Source organism: Pan paniscus, chromosome 7, assembly GCF_029289425.2.
Source record: "Pan paniscus chromosome 7, NHGRI_mPanPan1-v2.0_pri, whole genome shotgun sequence".
Taxonomy (NCBI): domain Eukaryota; kingdom Metazoa; phylum Chordata; class Mammalia; order Primates; family Hominidae; genus Pan; species Pan paniscus.
Window position 1 is genome coordinate 91,279,659 of NC_073256.2, and position 26,492 is coordinate 91,306,150.

Sequence of the window (26,492 nt, forward strand, 5' to 3'; positions counted from 1 at the left end):
TCTTAAATATTCTGACTAGCTTTGCTGAGTTTGCAGTAGCAACAATGATAATACCCATTGTTAAAACGAAATGCAGAAATAGTGACTGTCAAATCCTAACATGTTCCTTATATCCACACTTCAGTTTCCTTACCAGTATAATCTACATTCCAGTTAATAATTTAGTGCTAATCAGCTCCTTATCTTCTGAAAAGGAGAGTCTGCTTTGAATCATAAGGCAGCTAACCTTGAAGGTAGGTTTAATATATGCAGATTTCTTATATCACCTCTAAGCTTTTTTTACTCAGAGCATTTTCTTGGTTACATTTAGCTGAGAGCTGTGCAATCATCATTTTGTCTATCCTAACAGTAACTGATTTAATAACGATAGTTTTTACTCTTCCTTAGTTTTGGACTTTACATTTATTTGTATAACTAGTTTTAAATAACGTAGTGTTTTAATGTGCAAATAAAATAAATATAAATAGTTCAGGTAAACCATAAATACTAGAAAGAATATAGTAGCATCTTTCTAAACAAATTCTGCTATTTCACAAGGTGCTTATGTATTTCTGTCAACTTTCTTTAGATTTTACTGTCAAATGGCATTTTTTAGTAGTGATGTGATAAAGATTTAAAATTGGTTCCTTGGACTACATTTTGTGAATTGAAAATCAATATGAATTGAGAAATGAGCTATAGAATTTTATTATATATAAAACTGTAAGCAAAGCTGTATTATTATAATAAAACTATGTAAGCAAAGCTATAGAAGTTCAGTTTAAATTTTTAAAATTTTCAACAAATCGAGGACAGGAACATGTTTCAAAAATAATATCAAAATTAGAATTTTTACATGTTATAATAACTTCGGTTTAAATGTGTTAATGAGTTAATGCGATTGCATAGATCTAAACTGAACAACAAAGGAAAGAGATAAGAAAAAATAATTTTTGTTTATCTAAAAATTACACATAATCTGGGCTTTAGGAAAAAAATGTATAAAGCTCTTTGGAAATAGAATCCCATCATAAGAGGCAATTTCAAACTTCTTTGTATATACATGGTAGTGACTTGCCTTAAATATTAAAATACCCATCTTTGTTTGTTGTGATTTGTGAATTTACTTGTTTTCCCCCATCAAAATTAGGAAGAAGAAAATACAAGATTTCTATTTCAAAAGAGGAAGAATGGTTAGATTAGGACAGTGGCAGCAAGGAAATATGATGTTTTTTTTTTTAATTGAGATCCTTTTTGAGAAACAAAAGGTGGCTTTGCTTTGAATTAAAAAGTCATTTATGTTGGGTAGAGTTCTTCACTTAATGGTTTCCTCCTTACACTGAAAAATACACTGGGTTGATTTAGATTGTTATTCTTCTTCATTTAGCTTTTAGTGATCTCATTTGTATAATCTTCATACTTGAAAAGTAGAATATGGAAAAAACAAGAACTATAGATGTGCTTTGGAGATTGATATGTAGTGCTTTTGCTAGTGAAAAATAATCTCAAAGAAATAAGTTTAAAAAACAAATTTTCTTAACTCTATTTTACAATAAAATGTTTTTATATTGTTATTAGCATTCCAAATTATTTTCATGAAAATTATTTTATGGAAATAACCCTTATTTTATTAGCTTGCTTTCTATTTTAAATCACGCTGTGTAAGAATGATTAAATCAAATATAAAGTATGGAACAATTTAAATGACTTAATGGTCTTCCAGATAAGATAGAAATGTTTCTGCTATTATCTTGAAGAATCAATAGTGGATTGGGTTGTCTTCTTTAAACACCATGCTGTTTTCACTGCTTGTTATGTTGCTCTAAAGAAATTTAAATATTTCACATGCCAGTTGCTTGGGAGAAACATTTTTCAAGATAATTAGTTGTGCTATTTAAAATTAACCTTTTATCTACAAATAATGTCGTCATTCTCTCTGGAGTGTTTGACCTAACTACAGCTAAGATGGCGCATCTTAGTCTACAAAACATGAGATTTCACTAAGTGAAAGTAATGTTTTGCTCAGTTTAGAGAACAGATACTGGAAAGCAATGTTAAGAGAGATTTTCAGTAGTTCATAGTTTATTTATATTTTTTGATACAGATTAAATTTATATATCTTTAGAAAATGTGTGCTGCTTATTATAAATTACTGTTTTATGTATAAATGTATATTTATATATAAAATAGTATAGACATTAAAAACATTAAACACTATGTATAAATGATGTATACATAAAACATTAAACACTATGTATAAATGATGTGCTTCCCAATTTAACCTTTAGACGTAAACTTAAAAGCACTCATAAATTTCTGTTGAATGCAGGGTTTAATAACATAGGTCTTATTTATTTAAGGATAATTTTCTTCTATTATCACCTAGGCATAAAATTAATACAGTTTTATTTTTAACTACTTAAGCTCTTAATCTAATGTAGCCTTAATGACTTTACCCATGTAAAGTACTTGATGAAGCCATCATGAAAGGCTGCTTGGCTAATATCCATCAATCCCCTTGCTGAAAATAACTGAATTTTAATGTGAATATATATAAAAAAACACTGTAACTGTTTCACGTTTCTAAGGTTTATGCAACTTAATAATTTCATTTTTTTAATTGTGCCATAGACATGTTTATTGAGTTATAAAAACACCACAATCAGGAATGAATGGGAAACACAGTTAATATTAAGAGTATGCTGTTTGTTTTGATTATGATGCATAACTAAAAACCTAAAATTAACTGTAACTTAAATTGTTTCTCTGTGACATTTTTTTTCTTTCTCATCCTCCCTCTTCATTCTCCCCTTCTCCTCTTTAAATAAATAAAAATATTCTGAATGTAGCTTAACTAGTTTTAGAAGTAGAGAGGAAGATTGGTTATAAAGAGGAATATAAGTTAATTTATAAACACAAGTTATTTCAATTTAAAATCTATATAAGGGAGCCTCTAATCTCCATGGAGCCAAAACCTGGGATTAACTAAAGTACTCAATTTCCTTTGTAGATCATACTAATTAGTTTTCAGGGTAGGCACATCTTACCAATTTTATACACTTATCAAGAGTCACTTGGATTTGTTACCTAGTGTATGATTGCCATTTGTTCTTGTTATTTCATTTCACAATTTCTTTAAAAATTGTGCAATCTAATGCAACATGAGCATTAAAAGGCTTTTATTTTATTTTATTTTATTTTATTTTATTTTTTGGAAACAAAGTCTCACTCTGTCCTCCTGGCTGGACTGCAGCGGCATGATCTTGGCTCACTGCAACCTCCACCTTCCAGGTTCAAACGATTCTCCTGCCTCAGCCTCCTGAGTAGTTGGGATTATAAGTGCACACCACCACGCCCGTCTAGTTTTTTTGTATTTTTAGTAGAGACAGCGTTTTGCCATGTTGCCAAGGCTGGTCTCAAACTCCTGGGCTCAAGCAATCTACTTGCCTTGGCCTCCCAAAGTGCTGAGATTACAGGCGTGAGCCACCGTGCCTGGCCAAAAGACTTTTTTTTTCCTCCACTATAAAAACCAAGGGAAATACTGTGGAAGCAGATAAAAGCAAATCGACTAAAGTTTAGACAATATTTTGAAAAACTAAAATTCCAGAAGGGTTCTAGAATTTTTGCTTTGGATTGACTTATGGGTGGCTTTAACTTTTTTCTCCATTAAAAAATAAAAAACTAGAAATCAAAGGCAATGTATGAGACTATTGAAAAAAAAATTTAGTAAAGAACCCCAATCCGTGCATTCTTACTCAATGAAAAGGTCTTGGTTTTACAAACAGTAGCATCCATATCCCCCTACGTAAAATAAGATGAAGTAAAGATATATCTTTTTATGACTTTCTGTTTTAATTATTTTGTTTGCTTAACCAGTTGGGTAAATTATGAGTCCTAGAATTTAAGAAAAGAGGGCTTCCACTGTACTTTGTACTCTTCTTCAGAGAAAAGCTAAAGAAACCCCTTCTTTTGCTAGGCTGAGGCTGACTGAATTCCATGGGTGTTTCTACATCTGAATATCATTACAAAGACTACCCACTTGAGGAGATATGCTTGCTATTCAAATCTACCATATCTTCTGGAAATTCTTGAGTTCTTACTCTATGAAATGAAGAAAATAACGTAAACTAACATGAATGGGGCACAGGTTTCTTCTTGAATGCCAGCTCTGATTAGTTGCTAATTGCTACTTGAAGATCTGTGCTTAGATCCATCTGTAGCCCCTTTCACCTTAGAGTCAAATGCCTGGATCCGGTACTGTCACCCGCGGGAACAGACTAGGGTAGAAGGACAAAACTATGACAGCATTGTTCTCCTGAGCTACAGCCACATTTCTTTTAGTGTTTTCCAGATGTATAAATGAGCTTTTCCCATCTTTTTCTTTTTTACTTTTTCTTCTGTTGGGACACTCCCGTCAGTGACATCCCTCTGTATTGGTTAGTTATTTCATAGATTAGAAAGTTTGTGGGCTCTGCACAATTCATCCCTTTGGTTCCTATAGAAAAGAAATGTTTGTTAACTCATTTAAAATAAGGACTACTTCACGCAAATAAAAACCACTTCTGTCTACTTCTCTAAAAACTGAATAACCTATGTCTAGTCTTCATTAAAGAAAGCCAAAAAAGAAAGTTTATTCCAACATATTATCTTCACAATTAAGAGTATACAGAATATGAGGGCAAGAGGACTATTCCAATGATCACTGTTTGATTTAGTGAATCTGGCTGCTAAATTGACTCTAAGCTATTTTCTTTACAGTTTGTCACATGGTTTAGAGTACTTTAAGAGGCCAGCCTTCCCAGGTGATAAGTACAATAGTTTCTAAGACAGAGTATTCATAAGGTTTGTGGTGTTAAGAAATATTACTTTTCTGCAATCTTTAACAAATGTGGAAAAGGACATTCTGAATTTATAATGTAAATGGGGCTGGAATTCTTTCTTGGAAAATAGAATCAATAAACATATTTTCAGAAGTAAAATATATTGAATGAGTACTATTGTCTAAATATTCCCCAAACCCTAGATGTTCCTTGTCAAATATACACACAGAAGATGTACTGTGCTATATAGATGAGGGTTGATGACAGGAATATGTAGATCTACACCTTAGGGATAATTTTATTTCAGTTTAATGACATCAGAATTCAAAAGAAATGAAACATTATACACGAAACAATTATTGAAATGCCTCCCATGTACTAGCAGCTGTACTGGTTCTGCCCTTGAGAAGTTTATTAGCATAGCTGGGACACAGGCCCATAAATAGATAATTAAAGAGAATATTGTTAAAGGCCATATTAGGGTTACGCCTAGGGGCTGTCAGGGTATGTCATAACTCCCCACATTTCAAATTACAAAATTTGCTTTATTCCAAAATAAAGGTAGCTTTATTGTACATTTAAGAAAACTTGAAATTGTAAAGTGTTTATGTGAAATGTTAACTTACAGACTTGATTTACCAAATTTATAACAGTAAAGTAAGTCCCATTTTTCAGAATATGAGGTATGTGATTTCAGCTCCTTAAATGGGATACCTCACATTATTATTACAGTTTAAAACCTATGAGATTTTCTTTTCTATTTTTAATCCTTCTCTTAATGATCTCATTTATTGTCTACTGGAAATCAATTTAGGAAATCATGTTAGTCCACTAAGCACTTCAGATAAGGCTATTCCATGAAGCATTCCAAGATTATCACAAGGAATTGCTTTCATATGCCATAAAAGAAGAAATAAACAGAATATGGCCTGCCGAAGAAGGTTACAGTTTTACAGCCCCTCCCATTGCAGCTCTTAAGTCACTCAGTTACAGTTAACTTTGGATTAGCACTCACAGATTGAAAGCAAAACACATCAAAACACTCATCACGCACTCTGGGCTTGTGGTGCCACTTGTATGTGTGTTTCTAAATCAATGATGAGGGTATCAGAACCAATACTGGACATGGACATGGCAAATTACAGTGAAGTTTTGGACCCAACTTACACAACTTTGGAGTTTGAAACTATGCAGATTCTATATAATTCAAATGGTGAGTTATCATCTGGTTATAGATGTAAAGAAAAGTAAGTATAATTGGAGAAGGTAGAAGACTGAGCTTCCAAAGTTGGTGGCTCAATGTTTTTTTTGCTGGAGAATTTAGGGCTTGCTTTTAAGGCCACAAATCTGAGCTTTTGCACTTCATTACAAAATTTAAGTTAATAATGCTGTGGCTATTTTGTGTTAGAGGTAGAAAAAGCGTGGTTTTGTGTAATAAAGTAATGTCAGAATTCTGTCATGGGCCAGTTAGGTAAAAAGAGTAGTCTCAGCTGTTATTTTATTTGCTGTAAATCATAGTAATACGTAATATTGGCAGATTGGCTGTGAAAGTATATTTTCTAAGCAATATTTAAAATGACTTATGGAACAAAGTTTCCATAGAACATTAGGGAGTTTCACTGATTGTCTACCCTTTTCCTTATAATTCCAGTTCTCAATTGCTAGTGATGAGAAACTACATTTAAAATTACTATCAGGTTTTTGCATTGAACGCAAATATGAAAGGAAATAAGGCTTGTATTATAACCTCACCTGACAGGCTAATGTTTAGCCGCACAAAGCTGTTGGTATTTAATTACTGTAACATTTTAACTTTAAATAAGACATGAGTTGTTTAGGGGTTGTGTCTTTATGTAATACAGCTTACTATTGACTTTGAATTTAGACTTAATACCCGGTAAAAAAAAATCTTGTTTAAAATATGTTATAACTGTTAGAACTCCTAAGATCGAGTAATTATGTATACTTTGGAAAATGTGTGTGTGTGTGTGTGTGTGTGTGTGTGTGTGTTTAATGCAAGATTGAGAATATATCTTGTACTGAGGATATCTTACTATTCTACTGTATTGTATAATTTGTATGACTGGTGTTCTGGTTCTATTTTTAATAAGCAGTTCCTTATTAGTGGGGATTTTAAAAAATAGTCAAAAGGTGAATTCTGAAAATTTAGCACAACTATAGTTAAAATAAACCTGTAGTGCAACTTTCAGGAAATCACTGTTTTGTGTCCTTATGTTTAGACTTGACTAGAGATATTTAATAGAGTATTTCATCAGAATCCTGAATTTAAAAAACATTCATGATTAAGAAATGGTAGGGACATATTTGCCATAATCATAACACTTATTTACTATAAGTGTTTAACAAATATACTGAAATAACGAATTTGTATGGCTATATCCAAAGTGTGGTGTAACTTGTTTGTTTGTAATAATGTTGTCAGCAATATGTAAGTATGGCACTAAACTTGAAGCAAGAGTTGAATTTTTCATATTTCTATATAGTCTCTCAGAATACAATCAATTCCAAACAGTTCTAACTTTCATATTGTTAATATCTGTTTTGTTAATGTTACCAGAAGAAAAATGTTTAGCATTTTAATCCTATGTCACATGACTAACCCTAAGCATATTCTCATTAAAATTTTTTTCTACTTCATGAAATTATATATGACAATATTTGTCTAATCAGAAATATTAGTAAGTAGAATATATGTAAGTTACAAAATATAATCAGGACATGACAACCTTTAGTATTATCCTTTTGTTAGCTATACAATAATCAGTTGTTAATATACAATTTTATAATGAAGTTTTATTATATATATTTAATATCTTTTGAATGCATATAGATTTTTCAAGATGTAATCCACAATATTAACTCATTTAAGAAATATTCATTTTATTATAAATATCTACATTTAAAAAATAATTATTCCTTCAGAATTATGTATTAGATGACCCACTGTATCCTGGGCATAATCCTAAAAGCTGGAAAACAGAGGACTAAATAAGACAGATAAATTCTCTACCAACATGGGGCTTATATTCTGTGTGTAAAGATGGGTAATAAATGAGCAGACCAATGCAGAATATACTTTTCACTAATAAAGTTATATAAAAAACTAAGGCCATTTAAAAAGCTAAGGCCAGGTGTGGTGGCTCACACCTATAGTCCCAGCACTTTGGGAGGCTAAGGCAGGAGGATCGCTTGAGCCCAAGAGTTTAAGACCAACCTGGGCAACATAGTGAGACCTTGTCTCTACAATAAAAAAAAATAAAAACTAGCTGGATGTGGTGATGTACTCCTGTAGCCCCAACTACTCAGGAGGCTGAGGTGGGAGGATTGCTTGAGCTCAGGAGGTCCAGGCTGCAGTGAGCTAGGATTGCACCACTGCAGTCCAGCCTGGGTGACAAAGCAAGTCCCTGACTCAAAAAATAATAATAATACTTAAAATAAGCAGGGGTCTAGGTTCTACTTGAAGGACAGATGGGAGGTGACATTTTTAAATGTGTGTTCAGAGAAGGTTTCACACAAAATGTGAGACTTTAACAGAAACCTGGTAGCTAGCTCAAAGAAATGTTTAGGGAGGAACTTTCTTTCCAGACAGAAGGAACAGCAGGTGAACAAGTTCTGAGATGAGAGTAGCCTTCAATGACGACGAAAACAAACAAACAAACAAACAAACAAACAAACAACGGTATTGCTGGAGAATAGTGAACTGAATGAAAAGTGGTACCAGATACTGGGATCAGAGATTTCGGAGAGTTTTAGGGGGGTTTGACATGCAGGGTTTACAGGCTGTGGGAAGATGCCTAGACATTATTCTGTATCTAGTTACGACAGGGTTGGATGCGGAGGGTGACATGATATGAATTACTTACTGCAATATCACTTAGGTGGCTTTGAGGTAACAAACAGTAGGGCAGCAAGAATGGAAGGAAAGAACTTAGATAGCAGGCTGTTGCCATAATCTAGAGGAAAGATGATGGTTGATTGAATAAGGATGTCCATAGTGAAAAGTTGTGAATTAAATATGTATTTCAGGCCAGGCGCAGTGGCTCACGCCTATAATTTCAGCACTTTGGGATTATAGGTGGGCAGACCGCCTGCTGAGGTGGGCAGACCGCCTGAGTTCAGGGGTTCAAGAACAGCCTGGCCAACATGGTGAAACTCCGTCTCTACTAAAAATACAAAAATAAGCCTGGCATGGTGACACACGTCTGTAATCTCAGCTACTCAGGAGGCTGAGGCATGGGAATCACTTGAACCTGGGAGGCAGAGGTTGCAGTGAGCCGAGATCGCACCACTACACTCTAGCCTGAGCAACAGGGGGAACTCAGGCTCAAAAAATTAAGTAAATAAATAAATAAAAAGTATTGTAAACATGGACTTACCAAGGGATTGGATATAAAAGATAAAGGAGAGAATACAATAAAGACTCACAGATTATTGGCCCTGGGAAACTGGATGGATCCATTGACTGATACAGGGGAGACTGAAGGAAGGAAGAACAAGTTCTAGGGGAAAAATGAAAGACTTTTGTTTTGGATATGTTAATTTACAATTCTGATTAGATTTCACAATGAAGTTCTTCAATAGGTGCTTGGGCATTTCAGGCTGATGCCCATGGGAGACATCGGGGCTAGAGATAAAATATTGGAATTATTCATCCTACAGCTAATATTTATTGTCATGGAACTGATAAACTTCCCTTGGGAAAGAGCATAGTTGGAGAACTAAGCCCTATGGTGTCCCAAAGTTAAATGTTCAGAAATAAGAAAGGAGAGCTTAGAACGGAAGCAGCCAGCCAGGGGTTAAAAGGAAAGCACCAGTGTGGGGTCTCCAAGAAGCCAATGAATGGAGTGTTATGAGCCTATAAATAATTAGTAGGACAATTTAGTCAGGAAATAGTACTAACTCTAACTGTAATCTTCCTTTTTTATTGACAGATAGTTCTGCCCCAGAGACAAGTATGAATACCACAGACAACGGTGTCAACTGTCTGTGTGCTATCTGTGGGGACAGAGCAACAGGAAAACACTATGGGGCATCCAGCTGTGATGGGTGCAAGGGTTTCTTCAGACGCAGCATTCGTAAGAGTCACGTTTATTCTTGCAGGTACTTTAAATGCCCTTTTAGGCAAGTTATCTTTACAGATGTTTCGGTTTGGCACGCAAAAAGTAAGAGAAGAAAATTCAGAGTTTTCGTATATCTGTAAGTCTATAAATACAATCTCTAAACTGCGGTACAAGTAAAAACGTGTGGGTATGTATACAGGATGTATTCACATAGGTGTTCTTTTTTTATGAAACATTTTAGACTTACAGAAGGTATATAAAAAATCCACCTACCCACCACCCAGCTTAGACCAATATAGTTGAAGCCTTTAATGGACACCTCCTCTGTCACTTTTTCTCCCTCGTCTCCTAGAGGTAACTACCATTGCCATTTCATGTTATCTTTTCCTTGTGTTTCTTTATTATTTTACCACATGTTCATATACCTCTAAACATTTTAAAATCTGCATTTAAAAGGTTTTTTAATATGAGTATTTTTCTTCATGTTTATTTTTTAAGTGCCATTACATCCTAGGTCTAAAAACAAAATTATGAAAGTGCAGATGATTTTGGTAGTTTGTTGATATCAATGAGTGAAATTTAATTTTCAGTCCTAAAATTTAGAATGTATTTCTCATGCCATATTTTTTGTCATTAAATTTAAATGTTTTGTCAGAAGCTTATTTAACTATATTATATTTGTCACGCATTTCCAGTAGGCTGTTTTCTTGGGGTTTTTTTTTAGATTAATACCTAGTCAACATCATAACACGATTTAAGTATACATATTGCATCTTGATTCATCTGTATGACTGTCCTTGAATGCAGATTACATTTAGATTGAATATAGGCTATTAACAAAAATGGTTAAATTTAACATAAAAATAACTATGTTGGTTCTGTCAATAAAAGGTATGTGTAGAATTATGTTCTTTTAAGAACAGATTGGACATTTGGGAAGAGGTTAACTTTCTCAAAGTCTTGCCATGTGATTTCCTAGGGTGCAATACAAGTTAATATATAACTCCCCAAATATCTATCTAGTTCTCTGGTAATTCTTTAGTAATTTTTCCAAGATAGTTTGAAGCAGGTTAAGAGAAATATAAATTACCCACTTTAAAAACTTTCTAGGTAAACAAAAAAAAAGTGTATTTAGATAAGTTTTGCCTTTATTTACATTAAAACTCTAAAGGTAAAAGGTAGATCAATGTCCTTCATTCCCTCATCAAAAATAGTTTGGTATGAATGTTTCTAAACTAAAACAAATACAGAATAACCTGTAAACCATACCTTCTGGAGTCAGGTGCTCTGTTAAAATTGAAATGTGTGTGTGTGTGTGTGTGTGTGTGTGTGTGTGTGTGTAAAATGATGATCCAAACAACTAAATCCTACAACTTGTGAGAATCAGAGAATCACAAAGGCTATGAGGACTTCTGTCCTTTCTGTATGGGAAGAGTGGAAAAGGGATGCTCTCAGAGCAGCTTTTAGAGGTTTAAAAAATATTCTAACAACAGATAGAGTTTAACTCCTGCACCTTCCTATTAAGAATGCTACTGCCAACCTAGCTTTCTTTACATATTTTAGTATTCAGCAAATGTTATGATTTTTCATTAGGAAAATGGTTAGTATATTGATGGAAGTTTAAGGGCATGGAGACTTTTTGAAGCTCAGGTTGTGCTGGTCTCAAATGTATCTATTTCCTTAGATTACAAAGTTCCATTTCTACTGTAACTGCTCCATCAAACTGAGGTTGGGATTTCCTTCAAAAGCACTTTTAATTGCTGTTTCAATACTTTTCATGTTATGTTTTTCACATTATGTACAATTTGTATGTGTACTCTATTAGATTATAATTTCCTTGAGTGGAGGAAACAAGTAGCATTAATCTGTTTAGTCCCTACACCAGGATCTTATATGTTGTAGGTGCTTAATAATATGTGTATTCAATTTTTGTTATTAATTTAATGTTAATTGAATGCATTCTCCTTGTGTTTTTGTCAATCTGGTCCTCTCTCCTGAGTCTCATCAGCCATTTGTTCCCAAATGGGCAATGCCTTGTTCTCACTCTGAAAGCACATTTCTCTTCCAGCTCAATTTGTTGATGATAGGCTTTGCTTCTCATTCAATTTTAAATGGACACCGATAGTTTTTAGAAGAAGTACATTTTATAGGTCACAAAATATATGTCTTTATTCTTATCATTAATCATCAACTATAAATAAACAGGTACATATCAATATGTATGGATAATTTTTGCCAGAATTTTGAAGAAATGTTAGCGTTTACTGTATGCTTAATATTTGCCCCCAACTATTTGAAGTGCATTCACACAACAACCTTTTGTGCAAGTCCTTCTCTTTATTTTACAATTGTAAATTAATGTTACTTAACACCCCCAAGTTCTGCTGAGAGTCAATGGTGAAATCAAGCTTAGATTTCATTTCAGAGACTGTACTCTTTTTTATGTGTTTGTTTGTTTGTTTGGTTAAGTATACAAGTCAGTTTTTTAGTGTATCCACAGAGTGGTGCAACGATCACTACAGTCAAATTTGACCATTTTCATCACCTTATAAAGAAACCTTTAGTAGTTACTCCCCCATTTCCTCCCAACTCCCTCCCCAACAATATGAGGCAACTATGAATCTATTTTCTGTTTCTACAGATTTGCCTTTTCAGGACATTTTGTATAAACAAAATCATACGATATATTATCTCTTGTGACTTACTTCTTTTGTTTAGAATAGAATAGGCTGCCAAGGTTTATCCCTGTTATAGCATTTATCAGTACTTCATTCTTATTTACTGACAAATAATAATATTCCACTGTGCAGTCATGCCACATTTTGTTTTTCTATTATCAGTTGATAGGCATTTGGATATATCTCCACTTTTGGGCTATGATGAATAATGCTGCTGTGTACATTTATGAAGAAGTTTTTATGTGTACATATGTTTCATTTCTCTGCATACAGACCTAGCATGGCATCGCTGGGTTATACTATAACTTTATGTTTAGCTTTTTAAGACAGTGCTAAACTGTCTTCCAAAGCAGCTGCATCTTTTAACATTTTAACCAGCAGTGTATGAGGGCTCCAATTTTTCCATATCCTCACCAACACTTGTTTTTTCTTTATTTCATTTACATGTGTGTGAAGTCTTACCCCATGATGCCAACTGTACTCTCAATGTTGTCCTCAATGACCTCTTAATAGATAATTTGCCATTTAGGGTAAACTTCAGTGGGCTGTGGGGTACACTTAAAATTAATAGAAGAATATTTGAAAAGAGAAAAGCATGAAAATACAGGGCCATGAAGTTCTGATAATAGCCTCCTTCATACTGAAATCATTTAGCAATAAGCAACAAAAACTTGAATGCCAAAGATATTCAAAACTAGGTTTGGCTTTCATGACTCATGATAAAAGTGGTTATGCACAGCAGCCAAAATGAAGATAGTCATTCAGTTTTATTTTACTATAAAGACTAAGTGAGAGGTGAGGCTCGCGTTTTCACGCACATGCTGATTGAGAGACTGGAAAGGTCATAGCTGATTGTTCCTATATCTTCTTTTTATCGAACCAAATTTGACAATACATATTTAAAATCCATTTGTCTGTTTATTTGCTTCTTTTGTAAATTATAGTTTTCTGCAAACTGATATATCTTTATGTTATAGGTTCAGTCGGCAATGTGTTGTTGACAAGGACAAAAGGAATCAATGTAGATATTGTCGATTAAGAAAGTGTTTTAGAGCGGGAATGAAAAAAGAAGGTAATAATAATGATGATGATAATTAACATTATTGATGAAAAGTGATAAACGTACACACACATTCTCATTGATTAGTATAACTTTTTACATGAGTTCTAATTTTCCTCAATATAATAAGGAGGAATCTATGATTCCTCAAGTTAAAGAATTTAGCCCAAGGACATCCAGTTATTGAGTGGTATAGCCAGTATTTATCTGGTGACTATCTGATTATGGATATCATTCTTTCCACCACTACATTGTCCAAGGCAACAAAATTATTGACTAAATGGTATACCAATATTCTGTTAGTGGGTTGAAATTACAGATTTTTTTTTTTTTTTTTGAGATGGAGTCTCGCTCTGTCAACCAGGCTGGAGTGCAGAGTGGCATGATCCTGGCTCACTGCAACCTACCAGGTTCAAGCAATTCTCCTGCCTCAGCCTCTCCAGTAGCTGGGACTACAGGTGCGCATCATCACGCCTGGCTAATTTTTGTATTTTTAGTAGAACCAGAGTTTCACCATGTTAGCCAGGCTGGTCTTGAACTCCTGACCTCAAGTAATCCACCCCTCTCAGCCTCCCAAAGGGCTGGGATTACAGGCTTGAGCCACCACACCTGACACAAATGTATTTTTTATTGTTGTTGTTCTCAATAACAACTGAATATCTTTTTTCTTTTGATGAACATTGACTGAACATCTACTTTTCATGCATTCATTTATTTACTAAATACTTGTTGAACACTGCAATTTTCCAAACACTGTTCTAGGTGCTAAAGCTTCAATAGTGAACATAGCAGACAAAATAATCTTCCCTTTCAGGAAGCTTGTATTATATCAAGGGACCGAGACAAGAGACTAGATGTGCTATTTTAGTGTGTACTAATTTCATCTTGAATATATTAAGTAATCTGATCATATTCTCCTACATTTTAAATATGATTAATTTAGAAACAAATGTATTGAACACATTGTAAACATGTGACAGCGTGTAACAGCTACAAAATTTTATACTTGTCAGTTTTGCTGTTTGGTCATGCCTATCATATACAAAGAGATGTTTTTCACAACTATTTCACAAACTAAAATAATCAAATGAAACCACTATACTAAAGAAGTGTAAAATATATGAAGCCCATCTTTAACATAGTTAGATTTTTCTTTGCCATTCAATATTTTAAGGATACAGAAATACCATTAGTTTTGCTCAGGTTGGTAGTGTCGAAGACAACAAAAAATAAAGTTCACAAAATTAAAGGAGAAGCACTTTCTCATTTAAAAAGTGATTTATTTCTAATTTCATAGGAAGCTCTATTTGGCAGTTTATGGGACTAATTACATACTTGGTCAATTGCCTTCCTCCATTTTTACTTGAACTCCATGTTTATCCCCACAAAAATGTAAGCAAATAACAATCCTATGTTTCCTTTATGAGTTTTACAATTTGTGAAATACAATTATGTTTTAAAATAGGTAAGTTTTATCTTTTGTTCATAAAAGAATGTGTTATTTTCTTAAATAAACTGGAAAGTACTTTCAAGTTTTAAAGTTGATATATTTCTCTTTTTTACACTAACAGCATAGTAGCAAGATTAATTAGATGGAAACAAATAGAAGCATAGTTTTATGTCAAAAATGATAGCACTGAGATTATAAATGTTTACAATATCTTTTAGCATTTTTCTAAAGAATAATCATGTAAGTGAAATTCATAAACGCTTAGCTAACATCTTAATTTTTTATCTCTGCATATGCATTTCCAAATAAGTCAGTTTAGGTTAAAAATCAATAACAATTTCTGTAAAACAAAAAGAGCAAGCTACCAGTAAGTATGATTTTAAAATAAAATATTACTGATTCACTCCAACTTACAAAAACTCACTCTTTCTTTTTTTTTTTTTTCACAAAGAAGTTTCTCAGAATGCTTCTGGGTAGTTGTTTTTTTTAATTATTATTATTATTATACTTTAAGTTTTAGGGTACATGTGCACAACGTGCAGGCTAGTTACATATGTATACATGTGCCATGTTGGTGTGCTGCACCCATTAACTCATCATTTAGCATTAGGTATATCTCCTAATGCTATCCCTCCCCTCTACCCCCACCCCACAACAGTCCCCAGAGTGTGATGTTCCCCTTCCTGTGTCCATGTGTTCTCATTGTTCAATTCCCATCTATGAGTGAGAACATGTGATGTTTGGTTTTTTGTCCTTGCGATAGTTTACTGAGAATGATGATTTCCAATTTCATCCATGTCCCTACAAAGGACATGAACTCATCATTTTTTATGGCTGCATAGTATTCCATGGTGTATATGTGCCACATTTACTATGACAAACCCACAGACAACTCACTCTTTCTTAAAGGCAAAAAGTCCTGTAATTCCTCCTTTAACTTAATGGAGTGGATATCTAATAGTAAGTTTTAGGTCTCTAGAAATTGGTGGATTTCTTTAACAAAAGCATACTTGCAGGAAAAAAATGATATTTTAATGCCTTATTGCCCCAGCAGAACAAATTACAGCCTTAACCGAAATAATTTAGGGGCTACATTCCTTGTTTCCCTTCTCTTTGGTTAATGAAAGATAATTTCACCTCTAAAGTTTTGAAATTCAACTTTGATATCTATTTTATTCTCTCTCTCTCTCTCTTTTTTTAATTTTATTTTGAGATGGAGTCTCACTCTGTCACTCAGGCTGGTGTGCAGTGGTGCGATCTTGGCTCACTCTGACCTTCGCCTCTTGGGTTCAAGTGATTCTCCTGCCTCAGCCTCCCAAGTAGCTGGGACTACAAGCGTGTGCCACCACGCCTGGCTAATTTTTGTATTTTTAGTAGAGACGAGTTTCACCATGTTGGCCAGGTTGGTCTCGTACTTTTGACCTCGGCCTCGCAAAGTGCTGGGATTACAGACTTGAACCACACTTGGCCTGATTTTATTCTCTCTCTGGTAAACATGTGAGTTAATATTTTCCCTGTCACTCTTCCTTATATTTAAAAATGCAGTTTTCAGTAAGGGATTTGGGGAATTACATTACTCTTTTTTTTTTTTAACCCTGAAGTAAAGAAGCAGATCTAGCTTTCTCTTAGAAACCTGTATAATATATAGGATTTCTTCATCTTTCCAAAATGCTGATATTCAATTTTCTCAGGAGAGACTGCTCCATGGTACAACTTTTGCTTTATTAATGTTGGTAAACTGTCCCATGGACAGTGTTTTATAAGAGATCATAATATTGCAATCCTAAAATCATCATAACTAAGTTTACTTTCCATTTTTGCTAGTGTTTTATAGAGAAAAGAAAATGGAAGTTTCAAAATCTATGACTCATATTTTCTGATAGTGAATACACTCTTATCTTTGACCTGGTCAATCTTATAGGCAATGCTCTTCCTCTAGTTATCTTATAGTTTTATTAACTTTGAGAGAATAGAAAACCACCCTATTAAAAATACAGCGTGGCGGAACTGGCTGACCCAACACTTTCTAACATGCATGCTGTCATGAAGTCTCAAACAGCATTGTTTTGTGAGCTCTAGTGACAAACCTGACTATTGCTATTTTTGAAAGTAGTGGAGAATGAAAATATCTTTCTTCCAAGGTCTTTTAGAAAGACTTTTTCTCACTTTTTTTACTTAAAAAAAAAACTCCTCAAAATCTATATTCTAACATACACTAAAGAGAAGTGCTCAATAAATACTGTGTTTTTTCTCCCTAGCTGTACAAAATGAACGTGACAGAATAAGCACCAGAAGAAGCACATTTGATGGCAGCAACATCCCCTCCATTAACACACTGGCACAAGCTGAAGTTCGGTCTCGCCAGGTACCTGTGGCACGGCAGCATCAAACCCTATTTAATAAAATCAAATGTCCATGTAGGCATCATGCTAAAATAATCTAAGTTTTTTCAAAGGTGCTCATTACTAAAATAAGTTACATCTACACACATTTAAGAGTTTTACTTTGAAAGTTTGAGTGGGACTGCTGACTTAATTTTGACTGTTCTTGAACAAGACTAGTTTTAAATGGAAAAATAAAACAAATTTCAGTCTAAGATTGTTTTTTAAAAAGTTTGCTTATAAGTTTGATTAAAAATAATGAATAGCACAAAGCTCTGTAGGCAGTATTTTATTTTATTGATGGAATCTGTACAACCAGCTACCACAACTTTTGGGGAGTTTGGTTGATATTTGTTATCAGAGCTTCTTTCCTTGAAAATGACTTCTGGATCTTTGGGACCTGCTTTGGAAGCAGACATTTAAATGAAGAGTCAGAATTCAGAAAACACAGAAGAGAGAAAACTTTATTATTTTAAATTTCTCAAATAACAGTTCTACAGTTAAAAAAATAAGTCATTAGTTATATACATAAAAATAAATTATTTAGTGTTGTATAAAGAAATCCTTAAATCAAACTTATTTTAGCATTGCCCTTATTAGAAATGTTAATATTATTTTTCTATTATAAAGCAGATTATAAAATTGCCAAGTAGTTAATCAGGTCCTATAATGAGTCAGTGCAACTACTTTCATTTTTGATAACACAAGGGTAATATGATGAGGTTAACATCACCGTTATCATTATTACTTGAAGATTGCTTGATGGGCAATAAAGCTTTTAGAGAATGACCTAAGGGGGAGCTATGAGAAAATATTCAAATACAGATAAAGATACACTCACACGCATGTTCAAAAATAAGTTTATAAAAACTTTTAGACTGTGTTTTCTTTCAGCAGAAAAGCTTTATTACTTATATTTTTATATAGTCTAAAATTACAAATTTACAAATTTACAAATCTTACAAATTTATTATATGTTAAGCTCTTCAACATTGCTGAGTCACACATTGGCTTTTTAATTTAATTTTGATGGGCTTCCTTTTAATGCAGTGAGACAAATAGTTCTTGCTTCTTGTCCCCCCAACTGGGTAAACTTTATGAAAACATTTTCTTCATAAACTTCCACAAATTAAAGAAAATATCACCTTTAATTCAAAGTAAAATCAAAGAGCATATTACGTATGGATACTATCTATTTTTATAGCCATTTTGAATTGTGAAATTCCTCAAAAGTTGGGGTAAAACTTAGTGTACAGATTTGACCACTAACATAAGATACTGTTCCCAGAGGATGGTGCTATATATATGAAATGTTTTTAAATTAACTTGCAAACTGATAGGTATTTTATTTTTCAATTTAAAATGTTTAGTATTTGTCAAGATACTGTAACAACAGTAGTGCCTACTTCTATGGCCTTTACTTATCATAGTCAAAAGAAAAAAAGGGGAATGTTGGCCATCTATTATTTTAAATGATAATATAATGCTTTTCTTAATACTAGATCTCAGTCTCAAGCCCTGGGTCAAGCACTGACATAAACGTTAAGAAAATTGCAAGTATTGGTGATGTCTGTGAATCTATGAAACAGCAGCTCTTAGTCTTGGTGGAATGGGCTAAATATATTCCTGCCTTCTGTGAATTACCATTGGATGATCAGGTATACATTTAAAACTTTATAAATGCTTTAAAAATGCTTCTTGAACTTTGCTAAGTTTATGTTCTTTCCATATTATTTGTAATGCATATGCTATATTACTGTATTTGGCAAAAGATAAATTATGAGGAAGGATTGGGTTTCCTTACCCATTCACCTTGTTCTATCAAGAGGCACAACTGTTTGACTTCTATTTTAGGGGTGTAGCAAATTTATTGATTGGACAAGAACTGAACAAAACACTCCTCTGCCCTTTTGGAATTTTAAAAGGGTCATGTGAGGGAGAAAGGTAGATAGCATGTAACTATCGTTGTGAGACAAAGTATTAGAAGAGTGAATATCTGTGAAGCAAATGGTGGATGTTGTGTATTGGCGTTTACTGAAGCTGCTATATAAAACTTCTCAGAAATACCAGGTCACTCCTAGACAGAAACCACACAGGTTGTGGTGTTGTCTTGGTGGGTACTTCATGCAATTAACATAAAGTTTTACCTTTCATGCTGTCAATTTTATTCTAGAATTTATTGTATAAAAGTTACATGTCTGGCAAAAAGAAAAACATCTGTAGAAACATGATCAGAAATTTATAGAGAAATAAAATTTACACAACAAAAGATAGAGTGATCTTTTACTAATACTTATATTTTCATATTTTGTCATATGCCCATTAGGATATTTTAATAAATACTTAGGAACTTGAATTTCCTAATTGTACTATAAAGATAAGTATTTTGGTTTCAGATTCATTTTGAACCGTTCTTACTAAGTAGGGTATAATTTTTTGTAGATGAAAATAATTGGAAAAATTCCCTTTCTCTCACCTTAAATTAACCATGGTAAGTGTTATAACCAGTGTATATTTGTTTTTAAGAGAGCGTTTCACCTGGTGACAGGAAAAAAAAATACAGTGAAATCTGAAATAATTCTTAAAATGCTCTGTAACTGCCTTCCTGGTATGAGTCACAAATATTGACATATCATAAAGATAGCATGGCTCAGAAGGTTATGCCAGTGAATAATGCTAAATTGCTAAAACCTACCAGTCTCACCCCAAGCAATATAAGTAGGGTTACGTTATTTATCAGTTTTATATTTTTATTATCATTCTTCTTTAGAAGTTGCTGACTTATATATTCAGTGATTTAAAAATTGGGAAATTAAAATCCAGTAACCAGTGAAAAACAGTTTTAATTTGCCAACTGATTCTTTAATATTAACAGTATAACATTTATTAATTAGCCACAAATTAGTAAATGTCTGTTATGAATAAGGCATGGGAAATTAGCTTTCAGTTGCACTATAAATTACATCATTTCATTTAATTCTCTCAGGAGCTCGGTGACAGGTGTTATTATCTCCATTTTACAGTTTCTAAAACTGAACCCTAGATCAGTAAAATTCATTCAATAAATTCATCAAATGAATATTTATTAGGAGATTACTGTTCAGTTTTAGGAACTGTGGGTATTTAGCAGTAAAAATACAGATTTCTTCACTATTCTCATAAATGTACACTCTATTTGAGAAAGGTGGATAACTTAAAAAATGCAAAAATTATGAGAAAGTTCATTCCAAGTGGAGATAAGCTCTATAAAATGCTATAAAATGGAATAGGATGAGTTGTTGGAGAATGGGGATAAAATGAGAAGAGATACTTTAAACTGAGGACCAGAGAAGTTATTGCCTGAGACCCTGAAAGACAAGGGGCCAAGCCCAGGAGAATCTGAGAAGAAAGCACTCCAGATACAGGAACAGCATGTCCAAGGTTCTGAGTCAGGCAGGAACAATGTGAACAAGGGGTGTTGCAAGATGAAGTCAGAGACATGAGGGCTGGGAGGCAAAGCACTGACCCCTCTCACGCCTCCCATCACCTGTGAGGCCATGTTTGACGAGTTTGGATTTCAGTCTAGGGACAATAAGAAACCATTCAAAGAGTTTTCAGCCTGGACTGGGGTGGTAGCAATGGAGATGAAAAGAAGTGGATCACTTTGGCTTGCATTTTGAGAAGCAGCACTAGAATTTACTGCAGAGTTAGAGAGGACTCAAAATAGCCTCTTGTTTTGATGTGAACAAGCACTTTGGATTACGGTGTCATTTACTAGATGAAGATAATGGGGAAGCGTTACATTGGTAGGTGTTAAATTTGTAATGCTTCCTATACTTCCTAGTGGTGATGCCCAGCAGGTAATTGAGTGTACGAATGAAGCTCAGTTGAGAGCTTACTGAGAAGAGTAATCTAGAAAGTGGCAGAACCCAGACCTCCCATCTTGTCCTTACAAGAAGTCTTTGCTTTGCTTTTGTTTATTTAGTTTATTACGTGCAGGAGATTATGTTTTATATATGTTTTATCATTTAGTACTCATGAGTACATGATGAGATTTTTTTTATCTCTACTCCCATTTTGTAGATGAAAACAAATGAGTAAGTTCAAACGTACTGGTCAACTTACACAAGGTTAAACAGGTAGTAAGTGGCCGTGCTGGGATTTGAACTCTGGTCTGATTCTGTTTCCCTTGCAAACAGTTAACTTGTCTGCTTTTTTTTTTTTTTTTTTTTTTCTGCTGCCATTGTATTGACTTGCTAGATAGTTTTAAAATTTTTGAAAAGTAAGTTCTATTGACATGCTATGATAGAAAACTGGAAGGCTTAATGATGGCATGTATCTATGAATACTATAGTTTGTTAAACAAACAAAAAGTCCCAGGCTTAAAGAACACTGTAAGTTAACAAGACTCATGTCATCTTTTAATCATTATATATTATAATTAATTGTTAAACTGAGAATTTTTCATTAAGGTGGCACTGTTGAGAGCTCACGCAGGGGAGCATTTACTGCTTGGAGCTACAAAGAGATCCATGATGTATAAAGATATTTTGCTTTTGGGTAAGTTTTTTTTTTAATTTAAGAAGAAATTATGCATATTTTATTCTTGCAATATTATACAGGGTCTGTTCTGTATGTACCAAGTATTTACAGACACTGGCAAATGGTGCTGTCACTTCACAGGTTTAATTTAATTGTGTCCTCACTTGGCCTTATTTTTCCTTGCCTTGACTGTATGTAAGTTCAGAGTCCATGAGACAATCAGGGAGCATTAAGATTTAAAAATAAAAAAGAGATGTTGCTCAATAAACATAATATTGAGGTATATTCAAATTATATCAGAATGAATAATTAGTGAATTATATGGCTGCCTTATGGAGTCTCAATGTGTTCTCATATTTCCTCAGAGTCTGCTTTTTATTTTACACACTTTAAAAAAACATGTTTACGTCCTATGATCTTATTGCCCATGATAGCCCACGATATGCTACAAAATGATCAAGTAAAAAAGTATTGGTGGTAATCACTGAACCAATTTCGATAGACAGGAATGCTAGAAGAGGCTAAAGAAGGATAATAGGTGTGGGGTGGTGGGGTAGAGAAGACATAAAGAAAAAACGTTTGTCTTCATTAATTGCTCCAATCCCACTACCTTACTTAACTTAAACAGTTAGGTTTTGAGGGTTGAGATCCTTCTGATACTTACTAGCTCTACCTCTCTCTGGCATGTGTGAAAATATGACTAGATTATTTTATTTTTGTGCTAGATGTTTTAGCCCCAAATATAAATAAATTGAAAACAATATAACAGTATCTAATATTATTGCAGGTTTACTATGTAAATGCACTGGTCTAAGTACATTACATATAGATGTATATATATTCTCTCATTTAATCCTTGAAATAGCCCTAAGGGATTAGTACTACTATTTTCAGCCCATTTTGCAGGTGAAGAAATGGAGGCAGAGAAAGTTTACCAAAGGTCACAAAGCTAGAAAATAATATAGCCAAGATTCTAAACCACATAATGTGATTGTGGAGACTATGCCCTGAAATGCTATTAAATACCTCTCTTAAATTTCTAGTAAACATCTAGAATACTGTTTTTGTTATAGACCTAAATGCAATATATCTAGAAAACAAAATGCCTACTGTATACCTTCTAGTTCTAAATTGATTTACCCAGAATAGTTAGGTAAGCTAACCTTTCATAAAGAAAGAGTGAAACTCAAAAAAAGATAGTAACTGTGTGAGGTGAAATATATGTTTATTAGTTTTACTATGGTAATTATTTCACAATGTAGATACAAATTAAAACATTACATTGGGCCAGGCATGGTGGCTCATGCCTGTAATCCCAGCACTTTGGGAGACAGAGGCAGGAGGATCACTTAAGGTCAGGAGTTCGAGACCAGCCTGGCCAACATGGTGAAAACTCGTCTCTACTAAAAATACAAAAAATTAACTGGGCGTGGTGTCGGGAGCCTGTAATCCCAGCTACTCTGGAAGCTGAGACACGAGAATCACTTGAACCTGAGCAGCAGAGGTTGCAGCAAGCTGAGATCGTGCCACTGCACTCCAGCCTGGGCGATAGAGACTCCATCTAAAAACACAAACAAACAAACAAAAAATCACATTGTACACCTTAAATATATACAATTCTGTTTGCTTGTCATAACTCCATAAAGCTGGAGAAAAAAGAGTGAGGCTACCATTGAACATGCTGTTACCCTGAGGATTGTCTTTGCCTGCAGTGAAAGAATTTAGAATATTTGTCTTTTTATAAAACCAGAAAATAACAATTTAACTGTTATTTTTGGAAGCTATAAAAATTTTCATCATATTATAGCTAGAGAATTTCTAAGTTAGAAAGATCTTTAGGGAATAGGTGGTCCAGCTCGCTACCCAATCTCTGAACTCCCTTAAAGTCAGCCTTATAAAGTGGTTATCCCACCTCTATTTAAAGAAGTCCTGGAAGAGAAAACATACTATCAGAGGCAACTCATGAGAATTCACATGCTAATTTAAAAAAAAAAATCAACCTCCTTTACTTAGGTGTGTTAAAACTGTCTCAATAGTGTATGCCTAGAATGCCTAGAGTATCAAAGTGCTGTTTTTAATCCGCTGTAAACAAGAAAGATTCTTTAGGGTTTGTATTATAGTCATTAGTGAATAAAACGCTAATAGATGTCTGACACAGAGAAAAACTAATCATTATATTTAGATTTTGTCAAATATCAGCATGTTATTAGTCTGCACTTTTGTGTTGTCACCAGTGACTGATCCCGTTAAAATGCATGTGATCACATTATTAATGTTCTTGGTCCTTTAAGCATGCTTAAGTTTTTCTAGCATAACTAACAACACCACTGAGAGAGGAAGTACATCACTATTCCTTCAAGGGTAGACTATTTTAAACACAGATTTGTTAAATTTTAAACAGTGCTGACAATTTGGGGAGACAGGTGGTTATTTTGTTTTGTTTTGTTTTGTTTTGTTTTCTCTCTCATAGGAAACAACTATGTTATTCACCGCAACAGCTGTGAAGTTGAGATTAGCCGTGTGGCCAATCGTGTTCTAGATGAGCTGGTTAGACCATTTCAAGAAATCCAGATTGATGACAATGAGTATGCTTGTTTAAAGGCAATTGTATTTTTTGATCCAGGTTGGTTTTCAAAATTCCACTAGAGAATTAATGTAATAAAAATTGAACTACTTTTCAATATTAGAATATTTATTGTCTCACACTGTAATTAGGTTAAATCTGTACACTGCCTCTCTTATTCCTTTGTTAGATGCAAAAGGGCTAAGCGATCCAGTAAAAATTAAGAACATGAGGTTCCAAGTGCAGATCGGTTTGGAGGACTACATCAATGATCGGCAGTATGACTCCCGGGGGAGGTTTGGAGAGTTGCTTTTGCTCCTGCCCACACTGCAGAGCATCACGTGGCAAATGATTGAGCAAATACAGTTTGTTAAACTTTTTGGGATGGTTAAAATTGACAATCTACTTCAGGAAATGCTATTAGGTGGTGAGTACATTGAATAATTTCTACTTTATTGATTAGAATCACACTAAATATAAGTTTGACCTACTGATTTTTTTGTCCATATTTAATTCATCTACTGAAGTTGCTGTGATGCTCCTGAATTTTTTTCCTTCTGCTATGACATAATGAACTCAAGTTTTTACATTTAGAAAATTTGCAAGACCCATCAGAGAGACAAAAATACTTGAACAGATTCAAACCCCCATTCTTTTTTTTTTTTAAGACAGAGTCTCGCTCAGTCGCCAGGCTGGAGCACAGTGGCACAATCTCGGCTCACTGCAACCTCCGACTCCCTAATTCAAGTGATTCTCCTGCTTCAGCCTCCGGAGTAGCTGGGACTACAGGCACACACCACCACGCCTGGCTAATTTTTGTATTTTTAGTAGAGACGGGGTTTCACCGTGTTGATTAGGATGGTCTTGATCTCCTGACCTTGTGAACTGCCAGCCTCGGCCTCCCAAATTGCTGGGAATACAGGCGTGAGCCACTGCGCCCAGCCTGAAACCCCCATTCTTATTAGCCTCCACCACCTCTATTCCACAGTCCCTCTGACTTAAATTTTCAGATCCTTCCAAACATGGCAAAGAGAAACAAATTTCCTGGTTTTATGACCTCTTCAAATATATCATGGTTTTTCATGCCCTGATTCATTTAAAACCTCAAGGATACTGGAATTGCAATACAACCTAATACATATATATATATATATATATATATATATATATATACTATCTTAAAAATGAACATTGTGCTCCTGAAATAATTAATTGACACAAAATAGTAGAAAGGGAAAATGATATTTCATTGTTGCAATACATGTCAGGAATAAGTTAAGAAATCATTTATTTTGCATTCCAATCTAGATTAAATTTCCTTGTAAAATCATTATATTTATTTTTAGTTTTCTGGTGCATAATTTGTTCCTAATGATATCTTTCTGAAATGAAAGTTGTTCATGCTATTACGCTGATCCCAAATACTATAAACTTGAGGTAAGTGATTCTTGGAATTGCCTTAACAACAGGCAGCGAACCTAATGATTCCAGGAAACGGCACACAAGGTCCATTATTAATACACAGCATAATATGATGCAACATTAATCTAGCCAATGTACAGTGAAAGCTGACATTGTTCTTAATATGCCAGTGGTTCTGTCAATTTATTTTTGAATTCCCAAAAAGCACTTGGCAAAAATAGCAATATTTAAGCTGTCAATCAAAACATGTGTTTCAAGGTAAACTTGCTGTTCCTGATTAAATATCACTAACACAGCATCTTTTTATCTTTTGTAGGGGCTTCCAATGATGGCAGTCATCTCCATCATCCAATGCATCCACATTTGTCTCAAGATCCATTAACTGGACAAACTATACTTTTAGGTCCCATGTCAACACTGGTTCATGCAGACCAGATCTGTAAGTATATAGCCTACTTTTCAACCATGATATTTCTTAATTACCCAAGAAAAAGTGGAATTGTGGGAAAGAATCTATTAGTAACCAGAAATGGCAAA

At 33.9% G+C, this 26,492-nt stretch overlaps 1 protein-coding gene across 5 annotated transcripts in view; it reads left to right on the forward strand.

Moving 5' to 3' along the window:
- HNF4G (hepatocyte nuclear factor 4 gamma) overlaps nucleotides 1-26,492 on the forward strand; it is a 154,902-nt gene that overhangs the window by 122,146 nt on the left and 6,264 nt on the right. For 4 of the 5 annotated variants that reach the window (XM_055116668.2, XM_034966254.2, XM_055116669.2 and 1 more), the window contains 8 exons: nucleotides 9,752-9,920; nucleotides 13,536-13,630; nucleotides 17,327-17,433; nucleotides 18,952-19,107; nucleotides 21,901-21,988; nucleotides 24,441-24,593; nucleotides 24,724-24,960; nucleotides 26,272-26,394. In XM_055116668.2, the coding sequence (XP_054972643.1) occupies nucleotides 9,775-9,920; nucleotides 13,536-13,630; nucleotides 17,327-17,433; nucleotides 18,952-19,107; nucleotides 21,901-21,988; nucleotides 24,441-24,593; nucleotides 24,724-24,960; nucleotides 26,272-26,394 (1,105 nt within the window). In that variant the 5' untranslated portion in view covers nucleotides 9,752-9,774. Of the gene's footprint in view, nucleotides 1-5,894; nucleotides 6,013-9,751; nucleotides 9,921-13,535; nucleotides 13,631-17,326; nucleotides 17,434-18,951; nucleotides 19,108-21,900; nucleotides 21,989-24,440; nucleotides 24,594-24,723; nucleotides 24,961-26,271; nucleotides 26,395-26,492 lie in introns of those variants that run through there. The other variant, XM_055116671.1, reaches the window with a different exon arrangement.